The sequence below is a fragment of the Pelobates fuscus genome, chromosome 5 (genome assembly GCF_036172605.1).
Source record: "Pelobates fuscus isolate aPelFus1 chromosome 5, aPelFus1.pri, whole genome shotgun sequence".
In the NCBI taxonomy this organism is placed as follows: Eukaryota; Metazoa; Chordata; class Amphibia; order Anura; family Pelobatidae; genus Pelobates; species Pelobates fuscus.
The window spans coordinates 171,532,790-171,555,578 of NC_086321.1; the positions used below are offsets into that span (position 1 = coordinate 171,532,790).

Genomic DNA, 22,789 nt, shown 5'->3' on the forward strand with positions numbered 1-22,789 from the left:
CCAAAGTTTATGGAAATTCTCAAAGCCATTTTACTGGTGCACAATATACTGAGGTGCCAATAACTGATGTTTTTTACCATTTAGGGGAATAATGACAGTTTTTATGTAAGTATAATTTATGAAATTTGTCATATTAGTAGTATCTCTTGCCTATGAATCATGCATGTTAAATATTAATTTTATAGCTCACTGACTTCCATTCCTCGTTATTAGCCATCATTTGTGAGGTAAGAAATAAAAAAAAAACAGATTTAGGATATTAAATGGACTCTAATAGTCTAGTTATATACAATACCTCGCCCTTAAGTGATCCTGACACAAATGATTCTCTCTCCAGCCTCACTTTGCTGCGTGCTGGTCTCAGCCCTGTCCAGTCATGTACAATTGTTGCATTCTGTGCAAAACGAGACAGAGAATTATCGTCTATATATACACACACTAAAGTAAACCACGGCAAACTGTCGCTGTAAATATTCTTGGCCAACCAAATAACTAGTACATAGTAATGCTGCACAAGGAGAAAACAATCAGAAGTTAAACGCCTTTGTTACTGCATAAAAAAAACTCATACCTTCCACCTTCCTGTGTTGTTTTTGTACATTTAGTACTATTAGTTTTATCTAGCGATAGGTAGGAACCTAAATTATGACTTTTATATTCCAAATGAAAGTAATGATTTGTTGATTTGCAGAGAGACAGGAGGTAATGGAGATGTGCACAACGTCTATTGTAAATGTAGTTAAAAAAGTGATTAATAATTAAATGAAGATTGACGGTTGTGCTTCATGGACAGATGTGATACTATTCCAGTCCTTTCTCATCCTGCTGATTTCTGCTTCAGTTGTTATTTCAGAAATACCATCATTTCTGTTTTGGAAGTCAATGAAGTCAATTACATGAGTAATTTAATTATTCTGGATTGGGCTCCATTATTTTTACAAGGGAGTTCTAATTGACATGAGGAATTTCTAAGGCATGGGTGCCAAAAAGGTAGATCCACAGATATTTTAAAACTACAGCTCCAATGATGCTTTATCATTCTAAAGACATTCTAAATCCTTGCAAAGCATCCTGGGAGTTGTAGTTCTACAACCTCTGGGTATCTACCTTTTAGGCACCTCTGTTCTAAGGAGTCTTAGACTGACTGTGAAAGTCCCAGTATAGTCATTCATTATTAAAAAAAAGTTTAGTTTCTTCTTTTTTTGTTAATTTTGTAAGGACCTGCTTGTTCTACATACTTCCCATGAGGGTTTTTTTAGATTATGTAACACTATATCAGCATAAACCTCATCTGTGACAAAAGTCCAAAAGATCATCATGAAAGCAAAGATGTCTGTTTTCCTTGGTATATAAAGAAACAGCAGCTTAAAACAGCCCCTCTGTATGTTTGTTTAGGCCTGTAACTTGACTTGATTGTCAACTATCACCACAATTAGCAATGTTTTTGGTGTTTTTAAGCACTAATTTCCATCATTATCTTTTTAGTGCACATTTTTTTTTACTTATAGTAAAAAGTAGAGATTGGGCCAAAATTCAAAGCAGGGTTTGAGGAGTCAACATTTTTTTAAATCAACCAGTTCATAACAATAATGTTTCGTCAGTTTCGAATAAGTAGGGCCTGATAACTTCTTAGGACCTGCAAGGTCACTCCGCACCAAACGGTGCATTTGGTAGAGTGCAATTGGCCCTGATGAATTATCCATGGACTTTCTATACCCCGGAAACAACAGTTTTGCTTATTGACAAATTCATTTACATGAAAATGAGCTTCTTCAGACATGATGATAATCATAGTCACTGAGCATTCATGTCTTACATTTAAATAGCGATGGTAAGCTCTTGGCATCAACATAATCGACCTGCCATTTTGAAAATAAATTCCATTATTTTTTACTTCTTGTTGATGTATCTCCAAGATTCGTTTATAATATGTACCTGCCACAAATAATGTAAACTACTGGTAAATAAGTTATGTACCTGTCAAATCCTACTCTGAATTGTGTCCCTCCCCGTACAAGAAACTCTCAATTAATCTATGGCCTTGTTGTAACGGAACCTTTAGCCATTTTTGACATTTAACAGGTCAGGGCTCTCATACACATACAATGTCTGGCCTAACTATTTCCATGTAGGGTTTAAATAACTCATTCATAGCAGACAATACTAGTGCCAGCATTATCTTACCTTAAGGCTAGGTACAAGTTTACAGCATTCTTCCCAAATCCATTTGTGATCTTCTGAATTGTTTTCTTCACTCCAGTTTCCTAGCTGATAAATCCCTCCCAGGGTGACACTTTGAGATCTACACACAGAAACATAGTAACTTTACATTAATATCAGTGAAGAAGGATAGTTAAAGGGACACTATAATCACCAGAACCACTAAAGTTAATATAGTTGTTCTGGTGTCTATAGCCTGTCCCTGCAGTGTTAGCATTGTAAACACTGTCTTTTCATAGAAAATGAAGTTGTTACATTGATATCTAGTAACACCTCTAGTAGCAGTCACCCAGACAGCCATTGGAGGTGCTTCCTGTTCCAGTGCTGCATAGTGTGCAGCACCGGCGTTCAGCTTCTCTTTGCACTGCATAGAGGTGCTGAATATTCCCCATAAAGATGCATTAACTCAATTCATCTTTATGCGTAGATGCGGATTGGTGTAGCGCAGCATTTTGCTGCACATGCGCATTAGTCTCACATTGCTTAGTTTATGGGAAAGCATTGGATTGGCTGAGATCATAAAGATAAATAAAGTGGCGCTGGGTAGTATAAATAGCTTTCAATCTTAAAAAACGAATCATATAAATAACATAAAAACTGTATTTTGTGCAGCAACCATTCGAGTTTTGGTAAAAGATCCACTGAAATAACAAACCAGTGGGACTGTGTCTGAATCGGTTACACTGTATGTATTACAAAGTTAGGAGGTTTATAAATGTGAGACACATTGTTGCTCGTGTGTACTGGTGAATCGCTCCTTTCAAGAAATGTTACTTTTGTTCTGTGACAGTTTTCTGGATGAATTATATGAGTGAGTTTCACTTTAGAATACCTGTGATATAGACAGTACATTGCCTCACTCACCATCTGCTCTAAGCTTTATTTGTCTATTATGCCCTAGGACAGACTAGAATTTGGTGTTAAAATGGGTATATCCTAATATAATAATAAAAATAGATGAAAGATATTTCTTGTCCACCTCTGTTACCTGGTGATCAACAAACGTGTCTCACCATAAGGTCTAGGGGTTTTTAGCCCTATAAGGTAGTGATCAAACAATTTAGATATGGTGAAACACCCCAATATTAAGATATAAAATATAACTTTTACTGTAACACTTAAAATTATCCAAAACAAGGATATAGATATATATATATATAGTGATAGATGTCAATAATGAAAAAACAGGGGGGTGGGGAGGAAGGAAAATGGTGGTAGCAGCTCCATTTTTTGGGACCCCTTACACAGCTCAAGGTCTGCGCCCACCTACATGTTCCACCCATGAGTTCGCTCACAGGGAGTGGAGTGTGTAGGGGCAGTGGCGTCACTGGGGGGGGGGGGGCCAGAGGGGGCCATGGCCCCCCCTACATTATGCAGTGCCCCCCCTTGTGCCCCCCCCCCCCCCAATTCAAATTAAAGTCGGGAGCTCGTCTCCCTTCTCACGCTGCAGCAGCACTGTAACTGGTGGACTTTTCCTGCCTGCGGCCAGAGGGGGCGCTGTGTGCTGGGAGGACTTCCTCCAGGATCATAGAGAGCAGCGCAGGGGAGAGACAGGGAAAGGAAGATCAGCTCTGCACAGAGGCATCCATGCAGCTACTGGTAAGTGTTACTCAGTCTGTGGGGGGGGAGTGTGTGTGTATGGATCAGTCTGTGTGTGTGTGTATGGATCAGTCTGTGTGTGTGTGTATGGATCAGTCTGTGTGTGTGTGTATGGATCAGTCTGTGTGTGTGTGTATGGATCAGTCTGTGTGTGTGTGTATGGATCAGTCTGTGTGTGTGTGTATGGATCAGTCTGTGTGTGTGTGTGTATGGATCAGTCTGTGTGTGTGTGTATGGATCAGTCTGTGTGTGTGTGTATGGATCAGTCTGTGTGTGTGTGTATGGATCAGTCTCTGTGTGTGTGTATGGGTCAGTCTCTGTGTGTGTATGGGTCAGTCTCTGTGTGTGTATTGGTCAGTCTCTGTGTGTGTATGGATGGTCAGTCTCTGTGTGTATGGATGGTCAGTCTCTGTGTGTATGGATGGTCAGTCTCTGTGTGTATGGATGGTCAGTCTCTGTGTGTATGGATGGTCAGTCTCTGTGTGTATGGATGGTCAGTCTCTGTGTGTATGGATGGTCAGTCTCTGTGTGTATGGATGGTCAGTCTCTGTGTGTATGGATGGTCAGTCTCTGTGTGTATGGATGGTCAGTCTCTGTGTGTATGGATGGTCAGTCTCTGTGTGTATGGATGGTCAGTCTCTGTGTGTATGGATGGTCAGTCTCTGTGTGTATGGATGGTCAGTCTCTGTGTGTATGGATGGTCAGTCTCTGTGTGTATGGATGGTCAGTCTCTGTGTGTATGGATGGTCAGTCTCTGTGTGTATGGATGGTCAGTCTCTGTGTGTATGGATGGTCAGTCTCTGTGTGTATGGATGGTCAGTCTCTGTGTGTATGGATGGTCAGTCTCTGTGTGTATGGATGGTCAGTCTGTGTGTGTATGGATGGTCAGTCTGTGTGTGTATGGATGGTCAGTCTGTGTGTGTATGGATGGTCAGTCTGTGTGTGTATGGATGGTCAGTCTGTGTGTGTATGGATGGTCAGTCTGTGTGTGTATGGATGGTCAGTCTGTGTGTGTATGGATGGTCAGTCTGTGTGTGTATGGATGGTCAGTCTGTGTGTGTATGGATGGTCAGTCTGTGTGTGTATGGATGGTCAGTCTGTGTGTGTATGGATGGTCAGTCTGTGTGTGTATGGATGGTCAGTCTGTGTGTGTATGGATGGTCAGTCTGTGTGGGTGTGTATGGATGGTCAGTCTGTGTGGGTGTGTATGGATGGTCAGTCTGTGTGGGTGTGTATGGATCAGTCTGTGTGGGTGTGTATGGATCAGTCTGTGTGGGTGTGTATGGATCAGTCTGGGTGTGTATGGATCAGTCTGGGTGTGTATGGATCAGTCTGGGTGTGTATGGATCAGTCTGGGTGTGTATGGATCAGTCTGGGTGTGTATGGATCAGTCTGGGTGTGTATGGATCAGTCTGGGTGTGTATGGATCAGTCTGGGTGTGTATGGATCAGTCTGGGTGTGTATGGATCAGTCTGGGTGTGTATGGATCAGTCTGGGTGTGTATGGATCAGTCTGGGTGTGTATGGATCAGTCTGGGTGTGTATGGATCAGTCTGTGTATGTATGGATCAGTCTGTGTATGTATGGATCAGTCTGTGTATGTATGGTTCAGTCTGTGTATGTATGGTTCAGTCTGTGTATGTATGGTTCAGTCTGTGTATGTATGGTTCAGTCTGTGTATGTATGGTTCAGTCTGTGTATGTATGGTTCAGTCTGTGTATGTATGGTTCAGTCTGTGTATGTATGGTTCAGTCTGTGTATGTATGGTTCAGTCTGTGTGTAGGGGGGGTTCAGTCTGTGTATGTATGGATCAGTCTGTGTATGTATGGATCAGTCTGTGTGTGTGTATGGATCAGTCTGTGTGTGTGTATGGATCAGTCTGTGTGTGTGTATGGATCAGTCTGTGTGTGTGTATGGATCAGTCTGTGTATGTATGGATCAGTCTGTGTATGTATGGATCAGTCTGTGTATGTATGGATCAGTCTGTGTATGTATGGATCAGTCTGTGTATGTATGGATCAGTCTGTGTATGTATGGTTCAGTCTGTGTATGTATGGTTCAGTCTGTGTATGTATGGTTCAGTCTGTGTGTAGGGGGGGTTCAGTCTGTGTATGTATGGATCAGTCTGTGTATGTATGGATCAGTCTGTGTATGTATGGATCAGTCTGTGTATGTATGGATCAGTCTGTGTATGTATGGATCAGTCTGTGTATGTATGGATCAGTCTGTGTATGTATGGATCAGTCTGTGTATGTATGGATCAGTCTGTGTGTAGGGGGGTCAGTCTCTGTGTGTAGGGGGGGGTCAGTCTCTGTGTGTAGGGGGGGGTCAGTCTGTATATGTATGGGTCAGTCTGTGTATGTATGGATCAGTCTGTGTGTGTATGGATCAGTCTGTGTGTAGGGGGGGTCAGTCTGTGTATGTATGGATCAGTCTGTGTGTGTGTGTATGGATCAGTCTGTGTGTGTGTGTATGGATCAGTCTGTGTGTGTATGGATCAGTCTGTGTGTGTGTGTATGGATCAGTCTGTGTGTGTATGGATCAGTCTGTGTGTGTATGGATCAGTCTGTGTGTGTATGGATCAGTCTGTGTGTGTATGGATCAGTCTGTGTGTGTATGGATCAGTCTGTGTGTGTATGGATCAGTCTGTGTGTGTATGGATCAGTCTGTGTGTGTATGGATCAGTCTGTGTGTGTATGGATCAGTCTGTGTATGGATCAGTCTGTGTATGTGTATGGATCAGTCTGTGTGTGTGTATGGATCAGTCTGTGTATGTATGGATCAGTCTGTGTATGTATGGATCAGTCTGTGTATGTATGGATCAGTCTGTGTATGTATGGATCAGTCTGTGTATGTATGGATCAGTCTGTGTATGTATGGATCAGTCTGTGTATGTATGGATCAGTCTGTGTATGTATGGTTCAGTCTGTGTATGTATGGTTCAGTCTGTGTATGTATGGTTCAGTCTGTGTATGTATGGTTCAGTCTGTGTGTAGGGGGGGTTCAGTCTGTGTATGTATGGATCAGTCTGTGTATGTATGGATCAGTCTGTGTATGTATGGATCAGTCTGTGTATGTATGGATCAGTCTGTGTATGTATGGATCAGTCTGTGTATGTATGGATCAGTCTGTGTATGTATGGATCAGTCTGTGTATGTATGGATCAGTCTGTGTGTAGGGGGGTCAGTCTCTGTGTGTAGGGGGGGGTCAGTCTCTGTGTGTAGGGGGGGGTCAGTCTGTATATGTATGGGTCAGTCTGTGTATGTATGGATCAGTCTGTGTGTAGGGGGGTCAGTCTCTGTGTGTAGGGGGGGGTCAGTCTCTGTGTGTAGGGGGGGGTCAGTCTGTATATGTATGGGTCAGTCTGTGTATGTATGGATCAGTCTGTGTGTGTATGGATCAGTCTGTGTGTAGGGGGGGTCAGTCTGTGTATGTATGGATCAGTCTGTGTGTGTGTGTATGGATCAGTCTGTGTGTGTGTGTATGGATCAGTCTGTGTGTGTATGGATCAGTCTGTGTGTGTATGGATCAGTCTGTGTGTGTATGGATCAGTCTGTGTGTGTATGGATCAGTCTGTGTGTGTATGGATCAGTCTGTGTGTGTATGGATCAGTCTGTGTGTGTATGGATCAGTCTGTGTGTGTATGGATCAGTCTGTGTGTGTATGGATCAGTCTGTGTGTGTATGGATCAGTCTGTGTGTGTATGGATCAGTCTGTGTGTGTATGGATCAGTCTGTGTGTGTATGGATCAGTCTGTGTATGTATGGATCAGTCTGTGTATGTATGGATCAGTCTGTGTATGTATGGATCAGTCTGTGTATGTATGGATCAGTATGTGTGTAGGGGGGTCAGTCTGTATATGTATGGATCAGTCTGTGTATGTATGGGTCAGTCTGTGTGGTGGGGGGGGGGGCAGTCTGTGAGTGTATGGGTCAGCCAGTGAGTGTATGGGTGTGTGTTGGGGGGGGGGGCAGTCTGTGTATGTTTGGGTCAGTCCGTGTATGGGTGTGGGGCGTCAGTCTATGTATGTATGGGTTAGTCTGTGTAAGGGAGCAGTCTGTGTGGGGGGGGGGGGGGGCAGAGTGTGTGTATGGGTCTATCTGTGTATGGGTATGTCTGTGTATGGGCCAGTCTGTGTATGTATGGGTTAGTCTGTGTAAGGGAACAGTCTGTGTGTGGGGGGCAGAGTGTGTGTGTATTGGTCTCTGTGTAAGGGAACAGTCTGTGTGTGGGGGACAGAGTGTGTGTGTATTGGTCTGTGTATGGGTATGTCTGTGTATGGGGCAGTCTGTGTATGTATGGGTTAGTCTGTGTAAGGGAACAGTCTGTGTGTGGGGGGCAGAGTGTGTGTGTATTGGTCTGTGTATGGGTATGTCTGTGTATGTGTATGGGTCTGTCTTTGTATGTGTATGGGTCAGTCTGTGGGTTTGTATGGGTCAGTCACTGTAAGTGCTTAAGCTCCAAGAGACAGAACTCTCATCTCGTGACCCCCCCTGTACCCGATGGATAGGCAGCCTTCTGAACCACCATGGATCTGATTGTGACACCCCCTCCCTGCAAGGTAAGATGAGGGAAAGGGGAATACAGTATTCTTTTTTGTAAACAATTATTAAAGTAAAAATTGTAAAGCTATATATATATATATATTAATTATAGGCACCCAGACAACTTCACCACTTCATCTCAATGAAGTGGTCTGGGTGCCAGGTCACTCTAGTGCAGGGATAGGCAACCTTCGGCACTCTAGATCAGTGTTTCCCAACCCAGTCCTCAAGGCACACCTACCAGTCCAGGATTTAAGGATTACCCAGTTTTGTCTAAGGTGCTTTTTCTTTTTTTTCTAAAAACACCTTAGACAAAACTGGGTAATCCTTAAATCCTGGACTGGTAGGTGTGCCTTGAGGACTGGGTTGGGAAACACTGATCTAGATGTTGTGGACTACATCCCCCATAATGCTCTTACACCCATAATGCTGGCAAAGCATCATGGGAGGTGTAGTCCAAAACATCTGGAGTGCCGAAGGTTGCCTATGCCTGCTCTAGTGTTAACCCTGCAGATGTAAACATAGCAGTTTCAGAGAAACTGCTATGTTTACACTAGGGTTAATCCAGCCTCTAGTGGCTGTCTTACAGGCAGTCGCTAGAGGCGCTTCCGTGCTTCTCACTGTGAAAATCACAGTGAGAAGATGCTGACGTCCATAGGAAAGCATTGAGAAATGCTTTCCTATGGGCGGTTTGAATGTGCGCGCGGGTCTTGCCCCGCATGCGCATTTGAGGCTGACATGGGCAGAAGGAGGAAAGTTCCCAGCGCCGAGGGAGCCCGGCGCTGGAGAAAGGTAAGTGTTTCTAACCCCTTCAGCCCAGCGGGAGTGGGACCCTGAGGGTGGAGGGGACCTAAAGACCCTATAGTGCCAGGAAAACGAGTTTGTTTTTCCTGGCACTATAGTGGTTCTATATTTATTTATTATATATATATATATATATATATATATATATATATACACACAACTCCTTAATAAGCACACAGTGCAACCCCAATACACATATACTCACAACGCAGCCCCTAAATGCACATGCACACACTTTACAGGCCCTTCCAGCACACACACACACACACACACACACAATCACAATTTAATATTTTTGTTTCAATTTAAATCCACCCAGCCTTTGGGAGAGCTGAGTGGATCTTTCCCTGGCGTCCAGTGTGTCTACTCCCAGTCTTCCTGCAGTTTCTCTCTGCTCCTCTGTGCGCTCTTTGAAGTGATGCTGGGGGCGGAGTGACATCATGTTACTAAACAGCGCACAAGGGAGCAGAGAGGAACTTCAGGAAGGTTACTGCTCCCTCACGCACCATCTCCATGCTCCCTGCGGCGGCCGGCTCTAATGTTTCCTGCGCTTCTTAGCAAAGGGCTGACAAATGGCAAGTGCCAGGGTGAAATGTCTAGTCGTCATGGCGACCTGGCGCCTGGAATTTGTCGAGCCCTCTGTGTGTGTGTATGTATGTGCCCCCCTTATTTTGTCCCTGGCCCCTTATGTGCCCCCCCTAAGTTTTAATCCTGGAGACGCCACTGTGTAGGGGTTGTGTTATGTGTTATTGTAGAGGATCTAAAGTGTGTGCTCATGGAATGTAGTGTATAGGGATACCAGTTTGTAGGTGATGCAGTGTGTGTGTGTGTGTAAGGGGTAGAAAGCAGTGTGTGTGTGTAAGGGATAGAAAGCAGTGTGTATTTGTGTGTAAGGGATGTATTGTGTTTTTCTCGTGAGTAAGCGATGCATTGTGTGAATCTGTGTTTGTATGTGTAAAGGATGCAAGGTGTGTTTCTGTGTATGTAAGGGATGTAGTGTGTATCTGTAAGGCGTGCATTGAGTGTGTAAGAGATGCATTGTGTTTCTATGTGTGTGTAAGAGAAGCAGTGTGTGTGTAAGGGATGCATTGTGTGTTTCTGTGTATGTGATCAAGGGATGCATTGTCTTTGTGTATAAGAGTTGCATTCTGTGTGTGTGTGTAATGTATTTTAATGGGGAAAGGAATAGGAACTCAGAGTGTCACGATAACTGTGGCAAGAAAAAGGGGGTGACCCTAAGTAAATAGTGATTGTTACTGAGATTACAGCATGAGTCCAAGTATAAGTAATTAATAGTGTACATTCAGAAATGCCAGTGAAAATGAAACTGGCAATTCTAAGAGACACAAAGTACCAAGAGAGTAAAATATAACCACTAACTATAGTTTAGTATACTATTGTATCAATTTCCCTTGAAGGGAACTATCAGTGTAACTGTGCTAGGTTATACACTCTGTAGGAGAGGAACTCAGCCTGAAAATCTCCTGTCAGATCCAAAAATCGTATTGTTCAATCCATGACTCTTTTCCCAAATAGTGCTGTTCACCGATCATACTCTGAGTTGCTAAGCTGTGCCTTCAAGGGCACCTAATCTGTATAAGAAACTGTCTGCTAGTCTAAGGAAAGCACTAATATGGGAAAAAGAAAGTCATGCAAATGCCTTGCCTATCTCTCTTGCAGAGGACATAGTGTCGAAGATCTAATGAAAAAACAAATGTCTTGAAGTAATCGTTATATATAGTGCAGAGTAGAGCCCCGACGCGCGTTTCGCCGTTAAGGCGGCTCTTCAAGGGGGAGGTAATGTGTGTGTGTGTATCTCTGTGTGAAAGGGAACCATGGTGTGTTTCTGTGTATGTATAGGGAAGCATTGTGCTATCTACCAGCCCCTTTGTGCTTCTCTTTCCCCCCCTTCCTCAGCCTCTCTACCCTCTTGTCCCTTAGTGCTCCCCTCCTGTCCCCTAGTGCTCTCCCCTCCCATCCATTAGTGCTCTCCAGTGCACCACTGTCCCTTAGTGAGCTCTCCTGTCCTTTAGTGATCTCCATGCCCCCTTTCCTGTAGAGCGCTCCCCTCCTGTCTTTTAGAGCTCTCCACTCCTGTCTCCTAGTGCTCTCTCCTACCCCTCCATCCCTTGGTGCTCCCCCCCCCCCCATCCCTTAGTGCTCTCTCCTACACCCTCCCCCTTAGTGCTCTCTCCTACACCCTCCCCCTTAGAGCTCTCCCCTGCCTCTTAATGGTCTTTCCTCCTCTGTCCCCAAGTGGTCTTTCCTCTCCCTCACCCCGCCCCCTTAGTGGTCTCTCCTTCTCTCCTCTCACCCCTCGCCTCCCTTAGTGGTCTCTCCTCTTCTACCCCTCCCCCCTTTCCATTAGTGGTCTCTTCTTTGCCCTCTCCCGCTTAGTGGTCTCTGCTCTCCACTGCCCCCCCCCCCCACCCGTGGTCTCTCCTCCTCACCTTTCCATTAGTCATCTCTCCCCAACCCCCCCTTTCCATTAGTGGTCTCTCCTCTCCCCTCCCCACAAGGGTCTCTCCTCTCCCTCCACCTCTCCACTAGTGGTCTCTCCTCCATCCCCCCCCCCTTCCTTATTGGTCAATCCTCACTCCCAAACTTAGGGGTCTCTCCTCATCCCCCACCCCACCCTGGAGTGGTGTACCCCAACATTTCCCATGGGTCTTACCTTAAAAGAACACTTCAAGCACCCTAACTACTACCGTCCATTGTAGTGGCTATGGTGCCAGTCCAAAGTAAAATGTAATAGTATGGTTTGACAACCTATCTGGTTCCTGCCAGGTTCCAGCGCTGTATCCACCATATGGCCTTCTCCAGAAGGAGAAGCAGGAGGTCACTGCTTAGAGCAAAGCAGGACCACACTCATTGGCAGAGAGTGTCAGCTGAGGGCTCTCAGCCAATAAACATGGCTGTCTTTACTCACCCTGGAATGATATACGGTGTGGTGTAGACTCCTGTCTTCAGATTATGGGTTAAAATAAAGTGTTTCATCCATGGTGCATGCACCTAAAATAAATACAGAAATAAACAAACCCCCTTAGTAAGGCAGTGTAGAGAGAGCATGCAGTGTGTTTGGCTATATGTGGCATTGCTTCTACAACCTGTTGTACTGAACCTTGAGGCTACTTTATTCTCGTGACAAAATGAGAAACAATTCACATACCTACAGTTTGCCATCCCCATATATAGTCATTACATAATCACCCAAAAATAACGAGGGATTCCTCTAATAACTAGAAAAGCTACAATTTCTGGGGAAATTGTGTGAAGTGTTCTTGCCTCCACCAGAAGTCTACAACTGGAGTGGGCGGAGTAACTGTTTTTTTTTTTTTTATAGTCTTTTTATTGGGTTTATCACCATAAATCTTTTACAAAAAAGTACATAAAAACATTCATACACAATATCTATAAATAATATTCATACACATAGACACAAAGACTTCCCCCCCTCCCTCACGAGAGCTCATCATACTTCCAATTTCTAGTTACTTTTTGCAGATGGTAATCTCATTACCTTTACATTTGTATTAGTTTTTCTTCCCAAGTTGACCATAGGCTCAAATTATCATCCAGGATCCTGCAGTGATCCTTTTCCATCTTAATTTGATAGATCATCTGTATTATTATCAACTTTATATTGAAGACGGTGTTTCCCTTCCAATTTCTAGCTATTATTATTTTACATGCTATTAAGCAATGAATAGTTAAAAATTGATTTATTTTGTTTAATTTTGGCCATTGATAATGTAATAGCATTGTTTCTGGTTTTAGAGGTATTTCGACACCACAAAGTGTGTGGATGATAAGTTGAGCCCACTGCCAAACAGCAGTCACTTGTCTACAGGACCACCACATATGAATGTAGTCTCCTTTTCCTCTCTGCACCTCCAGCATTTCACATCCTTGAATGAATCAAATTTAGCTATTTTAGTTGGAGTCATATACCATTTATTAACTAACTTAAAGTGTGTTTCTATTAATATAAAGGAGTGGACAAATTTACTGATTTTTTGTATATTATGTAACCATTCATTTACTTCTATATTTATTTTTAGTTCCATGTTCCATTTTTTTATAGCATTGGGGAGGGCTAAGTCCTCCTTTTGTTCCAACATTCTAACACACCTAGAGAACATTTGCTTTTTTTTATTCTGATGTAACATTGGTTTTAAAATTTCATACATCTTACCATCTTTTACTATCTCAGCTTTCTCCAGAAAGTGTTTTACTCTAAGATAGGTATATACTTCATTTACAGGAACCTTAAACTCTTCTATCAATATTTTATATGGTTTAATTTTGCCCTCCTTAATCAGTTCTTTTATTGTATTTATTCCCTTTTCCTTCCATGTTTTTAAGGAGATGTTCTCTATACTTGCTTCTATTATGTCTATTGTTTGGAAATCAAATATTTTATTGGTTAAATCAATTTTCTTCCTTATCTTTTGCCAGACTGGAATAATCTGGTCTAGAATATATGATCTAAAGAAGTTGTCTTTTTTATTCTTCCAGACTAGGCTTAGGGAGTCGCTTAATTGACTTGATTCTATTTCTGACCACCACCATATTTCCTCTTTATTTTGATTAATCTGGGTAGTCATGGCATGCATTATGATCCCTGCTTCATAATATTTTCTTATGTTTGGATATCCCAAACCTCCCTTCTTTAGTCCTTTTGATAATATTCCATTTTTAATTCTGGGTTTCTTTCCTTGCCATACGAAACTAGAAAAGGAAGTATTGACCATTGTCAGCCATTCATTCGGGATGCTTAAAGGAATCATTCTAAAAATGTAAATCCATTTTGGTAGAACGTATGATTTCAAGATGTTAATTCTTCCTCCCCAAGATACTTCTATTTTTCTCCATTCTTTCAAATTCTTATTAGTTTCTTTTAAGAGGTCCATAAAGTTTGTTCGCATAATATTTTTTGGATTTTTACATATTTTTATTCCTAAATATGAAAACGTTTTAGCTTTTATAAAGTTATAGGTTTTTTGGTAAAGATCTATTTCTTGACTTGATATATTATTGTATATAGCTATTGATTTTGTTTTATTCAATTTGTAATTTGATACTGAACTATACATTTCAATTTCCGCCATTGCGTTTGCTATTGATGTTGACGGGTTATTTAGAAAAAGAATGGTGTCATCAGCATAAAGGGAAATTTTCAATTCTCTCTGTCCTACTGTATATCCCTTGATGTTTTCGTTGTTTCTAATTCTATTAGCTAATACTTCTATTGTCAATATAAACAATAGGGGAGACAGTGGACAGCCTTGTCTGGTTCCGTTGTTCAGTTTGAACCAGTCTGCGCATATGCCCGGGCCAATTGTTCTCGCCATTGGATCTTTATATAGCGCCAAAATTGCGTCAAACAGCCATCCCTGTATGCCCATTTCTTCTAAGGTAAGCTTCATAAAGTCCCAGCTGACCCTGTCAAAGGCTTTCTCGGCATCTAAAGACAGGATCAGCATGGGACTTTTTTTACGCTTTGATGTATCTAATGCATCTATCAGACGTCTGATGTTATTGCTTGACATTCTGTCTGGGACAAAACCTGTTTGGTCAGGATGAATGATTTGATTTATTATTTCTTTTAATCTACTGGCCAAAATAGAAGAGAATATCTTTGCATCTACATTTATTAATGATATTGGCAGATAGCTCTGTACTTTTGTTGGGTCTTTCCCTGGTTTCAATATAGGTAGAATGTTTGCTTTGAGCATTTCTTCTGGGAATCTGCCCTTTTTAACTGCAGTATTAAAGGTGTTTTTTAAATGACCTATCAGTTGTGATTTCATTACTTTATAAAATTTGTTTCCAAATCCATCTGGGCCTGGGGTTTTGTAGGTTTCTAATCTATCTATTATTATATTGATCTCTTCTTCTGTAATTTCTTTATTTAACTTTTTTACTTGTATTTCTGTTATTTTATTCAATTTTGCTGTTTTAATATATCTTTTTATTTTTTCTGAAGAAGTGATTGTTGATTGACTATATAAGTTGGCATAATACTCATTGAATGCTTTCCCTATGTGTTCTGGAAGAAGGGAGATGATATCATTAGTTATTATTTTGTCAACCTTATTTGATGTATTTTTTTTTTTCAACATATTCGACATGATTTTGTCTGCTCTATTGGATTTATGATAATATTTAATTTTAAGTTTATGCATATTTATTTTAATTTTTTCATAAATGTTTTCCTGTCTCTCGGATTTAATCTTCTCTATTTTTAGTTGATTCTCCTTTCTTGGTTTTACATTGTTTATTTTATTTAAATTATATAATTCAATGTAGAGATCTTGTACATTTACACCTTTTTTTTTCCTCTTTAATTTATTGAGCATTATGCAATGTCCCCTTATTACTGCCTTAAATGAGCACCATAAAGTATCGTTCTCCACTTGTCCGTTATTATTTTCTTCAAAATAGCAAGTAGTCATTTTATCTATATAGTCTTTATATTCTTTTTCTGCCAGTATTGATTCATCTAACCTCCAGGTTGTATACTTACAGCACTTAGATCTATTGCTTTTTAATTCCAGGCACACGCTATTGTGGTCTGACCATATTACGGTTTTATTTTCTATTTTATGTATTCTTTCTATCAGTTTTAAATTCCCAAAAATAAGATCTATTCTAGAATACGAATCGTGGGGCCAGGAATAAAATGTAAACTCTTTTACTGTGGGATTGTTAAGTCTCCATATATCAAATAGACCTTCTCTTTTTATCACATTACTAAAGTTCCTTGCGTTTTTTAATACTTGTTTATCCCAATTATTATTTTTTTTTCCAGAGAACTTGTCTAATGATGGATCTTGTATACTATTAAAGTCTCCTGCATATATCTTTATTCCCACTGCTACTTTTTCAACCTTATTTAATATTTTTCTCAATAGGCATACGGGATTTTTATTAGGCAAGTATACATTGATTAGGGTGAAAAGTTCATCTTCTATTGTGACTACTAAAATAATATATCTCCCCTCCAAGTCTGTTTCCATGTATTTTATGTTTATTTTTAGATCTTTTGCAAAAAATATTGCTACTCCTCCTTTTTTTCCCTCCTCTCTAGAGGAACAAATTTTTAAGGGGAAGGACCTGCTATTCCATCGTTTTTCATCCTGTTTACGCCAGTGTGTCTCTTGGATCATGGCAATTTGAACCTGTTCTTTTTTTAAGTAATCTTGGAAAGCTTGTCTTTTTTGGGGGATATTTAAACCTTGAATATTTAACGTAATTATTTTAACCATTTTCCGAAGATTTTTTTGTTTTAATTAACCTACTGAGCTCTCGTGAACAATACAATACAATACAAACACTTGACAAACACTTGACATTACAATACATAACTAAAATATCTACAAGTATCTTCAGCACTTGGAGTATATTTCCACTCATTCCAAGACTCTAAAAAGAGTCAAAAAACACTTTTCTAAGTGGATCTTACTATCCACTAATAACCTTTTCCAGGTTACAGCAGGGGAGGCTGTTTCTCGGGTTTGGAGGAACCCACCTGAGACTTTTCATTTTCCCTTTTCCTCTCTCTTCTCAACACTCATCACTCCCTCTCTTCCTACTACTCTCTAAAGTATTTACTTTTACTCTGCTTTTTTCCTTGATGAGAGGGATAAGGGGTCGAAAGAGGGTGAGGGAGAGAAAAAAAAAAAAAAAAAAAAAAAAAAAAAAAAGAAAAAATACTCTGGAGATTATCTTACTTTTTCTTATTAGGTTATTTTCTATTTCCCCCTTTTACCTTATTTTCCTACTAATCTGGAAAAACTCATCTCTTTGTTTCTTTTAGTCGTTTAGACCCTTTTAATTTTTCGCTGTTGTTCTTATAGCTTTTAAACAAAACGACACTTCTATATTGCTATACTTCCCTTCTATTCCCAATCCCCTCTCCTTCCCTCTCCTATATACATTTAATTTTCACACCTCTCATTCTCTTTTTTTTTCCCTTTTTTTTTCCCTCTCCTCTCCACCTTATATTGTGTTTCAGTACTCTTTTAATTGGTACACCTCTTTTGTGATTTGAAGTGCCTTGAGTATTTTAATTCTTTCTAATTGTTATTATGCAGATTATATATCTAAGTGTTCCATTTCCTCTTCATTGACTTTAATGTTTCCCATTTAATATCGTGTGAGTTACTTTGCCTAAATCTTAATTTAGAGAAAAAAAAAAAAAAAAGTGGCCATTTATAATTTCTCTTCCCTTTACTTTTCCCTCCCTTCGCTTTTCCCTTTTAACTGTGGATTCCATCTTATGCTATCTCTGTGTATATCACAATATTTCTATCATTCATTTTATTTCTTTCTGTCAGTGTGCAAGTTGTGTTTCTGAGTGCGCCATTCTTCTTAAATTTTAATATATCCTACTTAATATCATGTGCTTTTCCCCACTTAAAAAAAAAAAAAAAAAAAAAAAGGAGAGGTTTAAGTCCAGAAGTTTTTTTTTTTTCTTTTTTTCCCCTTTTTCTTCTAGTTGCTTTCTTCCTTTTGAGTACAGTCTATTTTGTGCTTTTAAATATTTTGTTTTTATATATTTCAGCGTCCTTTAGAAGTTTCTAAATGTCTTTGGGTCAACTGATTTTTTTCTTCTTCTGATGATCTCCAGCAGCTTCCTTCTTCCCTCTTCTTTCCCTCTCGCTCCCCCTCATCTCTCTTCCCTTTTTTTTCTTCTTCTTGCCTTCTTTATTGAGTTATTTCTCTTTCTTCTTTATCCATTCTTCAATCTGGGATGGAGTCGTGAATATCTCAGTTATTCCTTCTGTGATAATTTTTATTTTACAGGGGTAGATCCAGGAGTATTTGATATTTGAATTTCTTAGTGTATTTGTAACTGACATGAATTTCTTTCTTTGTTGTCTAGTGTAGAAAGATAAGTCCTGAAATATCTTGATATCACCAAACTTTTCTGTATTAATCTGTTTTTTTCTAAATGCATATAATATTGCTTCTTTAAACTGGAAGGACTGAAAATGGATTATTATATCTCGCGGTGATTGTTGCGGAGCTGTTCTAGGTTTGTTTAAACGATGATATCTCTCCATTTTGGTATTTAGGGTCAGCAAATCTAAGTTGAGTGTTGCCCATAGAGTATCCAAATACTCAGGTATTTTATCTTGTGTTACTGCTTCTGAGACATTTCTTAATCTCAAATTATGTCTTCTTGACCGGTCTTCTAAGTCTCCTAGTTTTTCTTCTATTTGTCTCACTTGCTTATTCAGCTCATCATTTTGTTCTTTATATGTTCTGCTTTCAAATTCTAAAGCAGTGATTTTATCTTCGCTTTGCTTTAGTTGTTCCAATATTTCTAAAAATTGTTTTTTTGTCTCGGCTGTATTTTTATTAAATTCAACTGTTATTGCTACCAGTTGCTCCTCTAAGCACTGTTTTAGAAAATCTGCAGTAATATAGTTTTCTATTTGACTGGACAGGCTTTGAATTGATTCTTCACCCTTTGATGAGTATATATTTGAGATATCAAGATTTTTTCTTCGTTAGGTTTCTGTCCTGGTGAGAAAAAGTTTATGGAGGCTTTTTTTTTTTCTTGTTGTAGATCTTGTTTGGTTGCTTTTTTAATGGCAGCTTTTCCTGACGACTTTGTAGCCATACTCTCTCTGCCTTTGTTTCACTCTTCACTTATTGTTTTTTTTTAAAGTTTTCCCTTCCTTTACCCCCTTTTTCTCTCCCCTATTCCGTCCTAAATAATAATAAACAATATTTTCAATGCCAGTTTTTCTCCTCTTTTGATCTCTTCTCTTGGTTCTACTCCCGTTCTACCCCCGTTCTATAGTTATGTAAAGAAAGAGGAAGTACTTAGCTTGTCTTCTTTTTCCTTCTCTTTGAAGCCAGTTGTATGCTGTTAATTTTTCTAGGCGTCCTTTAACTTTAAGGCATCCGGGGATTTTGCTCCTGTTCGCGCTCACGTTGGTCGGACCGGTAACTCTGTACACTCTCCCACAAACTCACGGACTCACAATCACAATCGGTCTGTTTGCTCTCTGTCAGCACTTTATTCGCTCTCCTGCACCGGGCTCAACTTATCTTCTTGCGACTCCCACGACCCTTGCAAACGGAGCACCTTACTTCTGTCGCTGCCACAGAACGCCGCGTTGATCCTCCATTACGAGTTCAGCCTCCCCGCCTCAGAATGCGTGCGTACCACCGCCCACTTCTACGTCATCACGCAATCCCGACACACTTGTCATTCATCACTATTGCCCTATGTAATTAACTCTACACTTTGCCAAATAAAGAATTATATACATACACATACTATATGTAGTTTTGTCAATCAGAACAATGGTACCTTCAAAATCTGTCCTCTGCCTGGTTTTAATTCAGGATCGGGTTGTAGCTCTCCGGAGCGAATTCCTGTGCAGTTAATGATGATGTCTGCTCCTCTGGCAGTCAGCTAGAGAATGGTTATAAAAAAAAAAAAAAAAAGAAATATTAAAAAAATGTTTAAAGACTGTTTTGAGAATGTGTTTTAAGACAACCAATAAAAGATTACACCAAAGGCTGGTCATCATCCCCAGCTGGCCTTCTTCAAGCTAGCCAAATCTGAATTACACATGAAACCTCTGAATGGAAAGAGGGACTTACTTCTCCAAAGTTTTCAATCCTCTTCTTAATGAACTGGATTCCACGATTAGTTAGGCTGTGAAAAATAAATTCGCACTGAAGGAATTAGGTGGGTTAAAAAAAAAAAATGTTTGCTAAAATTGCAACTGTAGCTTGTGGTTATTTCCAACTGTTGGCTTAAAAACACTTGGGCCAATTTCGATCACCAGAGTTAGGTTTAACTTTAGTTATTGAACAGCAGTTCTCCTTTGAATCCCACATTTAAAGGGACACTATAGGCACCAGAACTGCTACAGCCTAATGCAGTGGTTGTGGGGCAAATAGCTTGTCTCTAGAACCTTGGCAGAATCCTGAGAAAAGGCAGTATTTACACTGCTGTTACACTGCCAACATCTAGAGGGGCTTCCTGTGTTTACTCCAGGAAAGATTGTAGGACCAACATAGAGCATCTCCACGCTATTACAAAATTCTGAGAAAATCTGTGAATTTGACCCAGATTTGCACCAGTGGTGAGGCACATTTATGCATTTATTCCAGCATTAATTAATTAATTAAAACTAGATTTAATTTCTGAAAAAAATCCATCTGCTCCTCACCCAATTGAGGCCCATCCTAAAAGGATTTGGTGAGTTTGGAGGATGGTAAACGTATGTATTTCCCCAATTTCAGCCTTCCCACAGATACCATTATTAAAAAATGCACACACTGTGTGTGTCCCTCAACTTTACTTTTCAAAGCATTCTGATATAGCAAGTTACTTCCAACATTACGACATTGTTGGTGATCATTTAGTGTAAGTGGCACCCCTTCCCTGCCACAACAATGTGGGCATTGTGCACACTGCTGAAACACACAAAAGAGGAAAAATCAAATACATGAAACAGCACGTAAATATTGATTAAGTCATCTGTGCCGATTCCTGGGGCTGTCCCAAAAGTCTCAAGGTTGGGAAATACTGGTCTGTGTCATCACAGCTGTCTGACACAAACATCTAACCCTCTCTTAAAGCAGTAATGGTGTGCTCAGTATGATAGAGTCCTATCAGCCTATAAATTTCATGCTGTAAAGCCTGTCATTGTAAGGATATAAGGTATATAAGAATTAAGGATATAAGTCACGGTATAAGTTGATTTTGAGGGAACACTCACCACTTGGTCAGCCATGGTAAATAATTCTTTCCTTCAATCATGAGTGCAGTGTTAAACCAGCCATAGCTACAGTGACACAAAGAAGAAGGCATGGTTAAATGGATGGAGCAGCATTCTTCTGGTTAATGGCATCAAATTACAGAATGTTAAAATTAATGTAAATTGTGAAACTAGCTCCATCTAATATAGACATGTTTACATAGGATTGTTTGTGTGAGGCTGAGATGGAGGCAATAATCGTAGACAAAGAGGTTCATGAAGGGTGACATACAGCAGCCTACATGTAAGTGAATAAAAAAATAATAATAGAATGATATAGCATAATACTTATCGCATTCAGATGTAATACTGAACACACAAGATATATATATATACTCTGCACAGTTACTAAGGAACTCGTTTCCCTTCTCCGTCTGACTCTCCCCTTGTCTCCATTCAATCAAAACGTTTTTATAATAAATCCAGCCAGAAAAACACGACGCTAGAACAGATTATTCTGCATAACTTGTTTACAAGTTTCCCTTTCTAATTATCCAGTCAAAATATTTGTAAGGATATTCTATCCGGGCTCGTTGTTCACCTCTTCAGTGCTGGGGAATCGAAAGGAGCTCAATGTAACACAAGGGGACTTGCACAATAATACCTGCAATAAGCTGGACTGGTTATGGTGCTTGGTCTTCTACTCCTTTAACGGCTCAAACTTAGTTTTTTTTGGTCTACTTTACTGGTTTTAAGTGTGAAAGCATGAAAGCCTAAACAATGAGCTCACTGTTTAAGGTTACCATAATCACGTGAATGTTAAACTGACAAACCTGTAGCCAGGAAACAGCTTAAGTTCTTCAGGCGTCAAGTGGCGAAAGCCAAGGACAATGTCCCTCCAAGAGGGCTCCTACAAAAAGAAGACACAATGATTTATTGAATCACAATACAAAAATGTTTTGATAATTATTTCATTGTCAGATTGTTAAACCCTGAAACTCTCCTACAGCATATTCAGTGGAAGATGAAGTAAGTCAGTGATGGCCAACCTTCCTTCAGCCAGAGTGTCTGATCTCCTGCAGACATGTATTATTATTATTATTAATTGGCAAAAATTAGTTCCTAATTGCAGCAGTTGGAGAAATATGACAGCCTGACAGAGATAAAAACTATTTTTCTTTTAACATTCAGGAGTCACAGAATGAGTTTTATCTCTGTCAGGCTGTCATATTTCTGGCGAAACATTTGAATGAAAGGATGGAGGGAGGGGTGTGTGGGAAAACACAGGATCCACCCCGGGTGCCAAATGCTCTAGGTACGCGCCTGCTGTCACCTATCATCTTTACAAGAGTTTTGTTTCCCTGAGGGCTGATGCTCTTGTAAAGATGATAGGTGACAGCAGGCGCGTACCTAGAGCATTTGGCACCCGGGGCGGATCCTGTGTTTTCCACACCCCCCTCCCTCCATCCTTTCATTCAAATGTAAAAAAATAACCCACTAATTTATTTTTAAACTTTTTTTAGTGTTTCTTTTTTTTTTTTTAAATTGTCATTTACAAAACCCTGGCCAGTCCCCCTTAGCCTTAAATTAATTGAAAATGTTATCAGATGGTCTAGGTTTACCATTAACTTCTAGCAATCAGTTTATTAACTGAACAAGGAAATCCATAAATAAAGAAATATGCAGAGTGATCTTTGTGCGTTGATTTCATTTTTCGCCTTATAAGCACACTTTACATTAAAACAAAATTACATTTACCAGTTAAACAGCTGTGTTGAGTACATAACCGCTGTCAGTTTATATAAAAATAGCATACTTTAATTTTTACCATTTAAAAAAATAAAAATAAAAAATAATTTAGGAACACATTTTGTAATATCAGGAAAAT

At 39.9% G+C, this 22,789-nt stretch overlaps 1 protein-coding gene across 5 annotated transcripts in view; it reads right to left on the reverse strand.

The window, feature by feature from the left end:
* DAO (D-amino acid oxidase) overlaps window positions 1-22,789 on the reverse strand; it is a 73,034-nt gene that overhangs the window by 1,384 nt on the left and 48,861 nt on the right. For all 5 annotated transcript variants that reach the window (XM_063457081.1, XM_063457084.1, XM_063457085.1 and 2 more), the window contains exons 4-10: window positions 21,735-21,811; window positions 20,923-20,988; window positions 19,796-19,850; window positions 19,500-19,604; window positions 12,096-12,178; window positions 2,185-2,302; window positions 296-394 (exon numbers count right to left, since the gene is read on the reverse strand). In XM_063457081.1, the coding sequence (XP_063313151.1) occupies window positions 296-394; window positions 2,185-2,302; window positions 12,096-12,178; window positions 19,500-19,604; window positions 19,796-19,850; window positions 20,923-20,988; window positions 21,735-21,811 (603 nt within the window). The remainder of the gene's footprint in view (window positions 1-295; window positions 395-2,184; window positions 2,303-12,095; window positions 12,179-19,499; window positions 19,605-19,795; window positions 19,851-20,922; window positions 20,989-21,734; window positions 21,812-22,789) is intronic.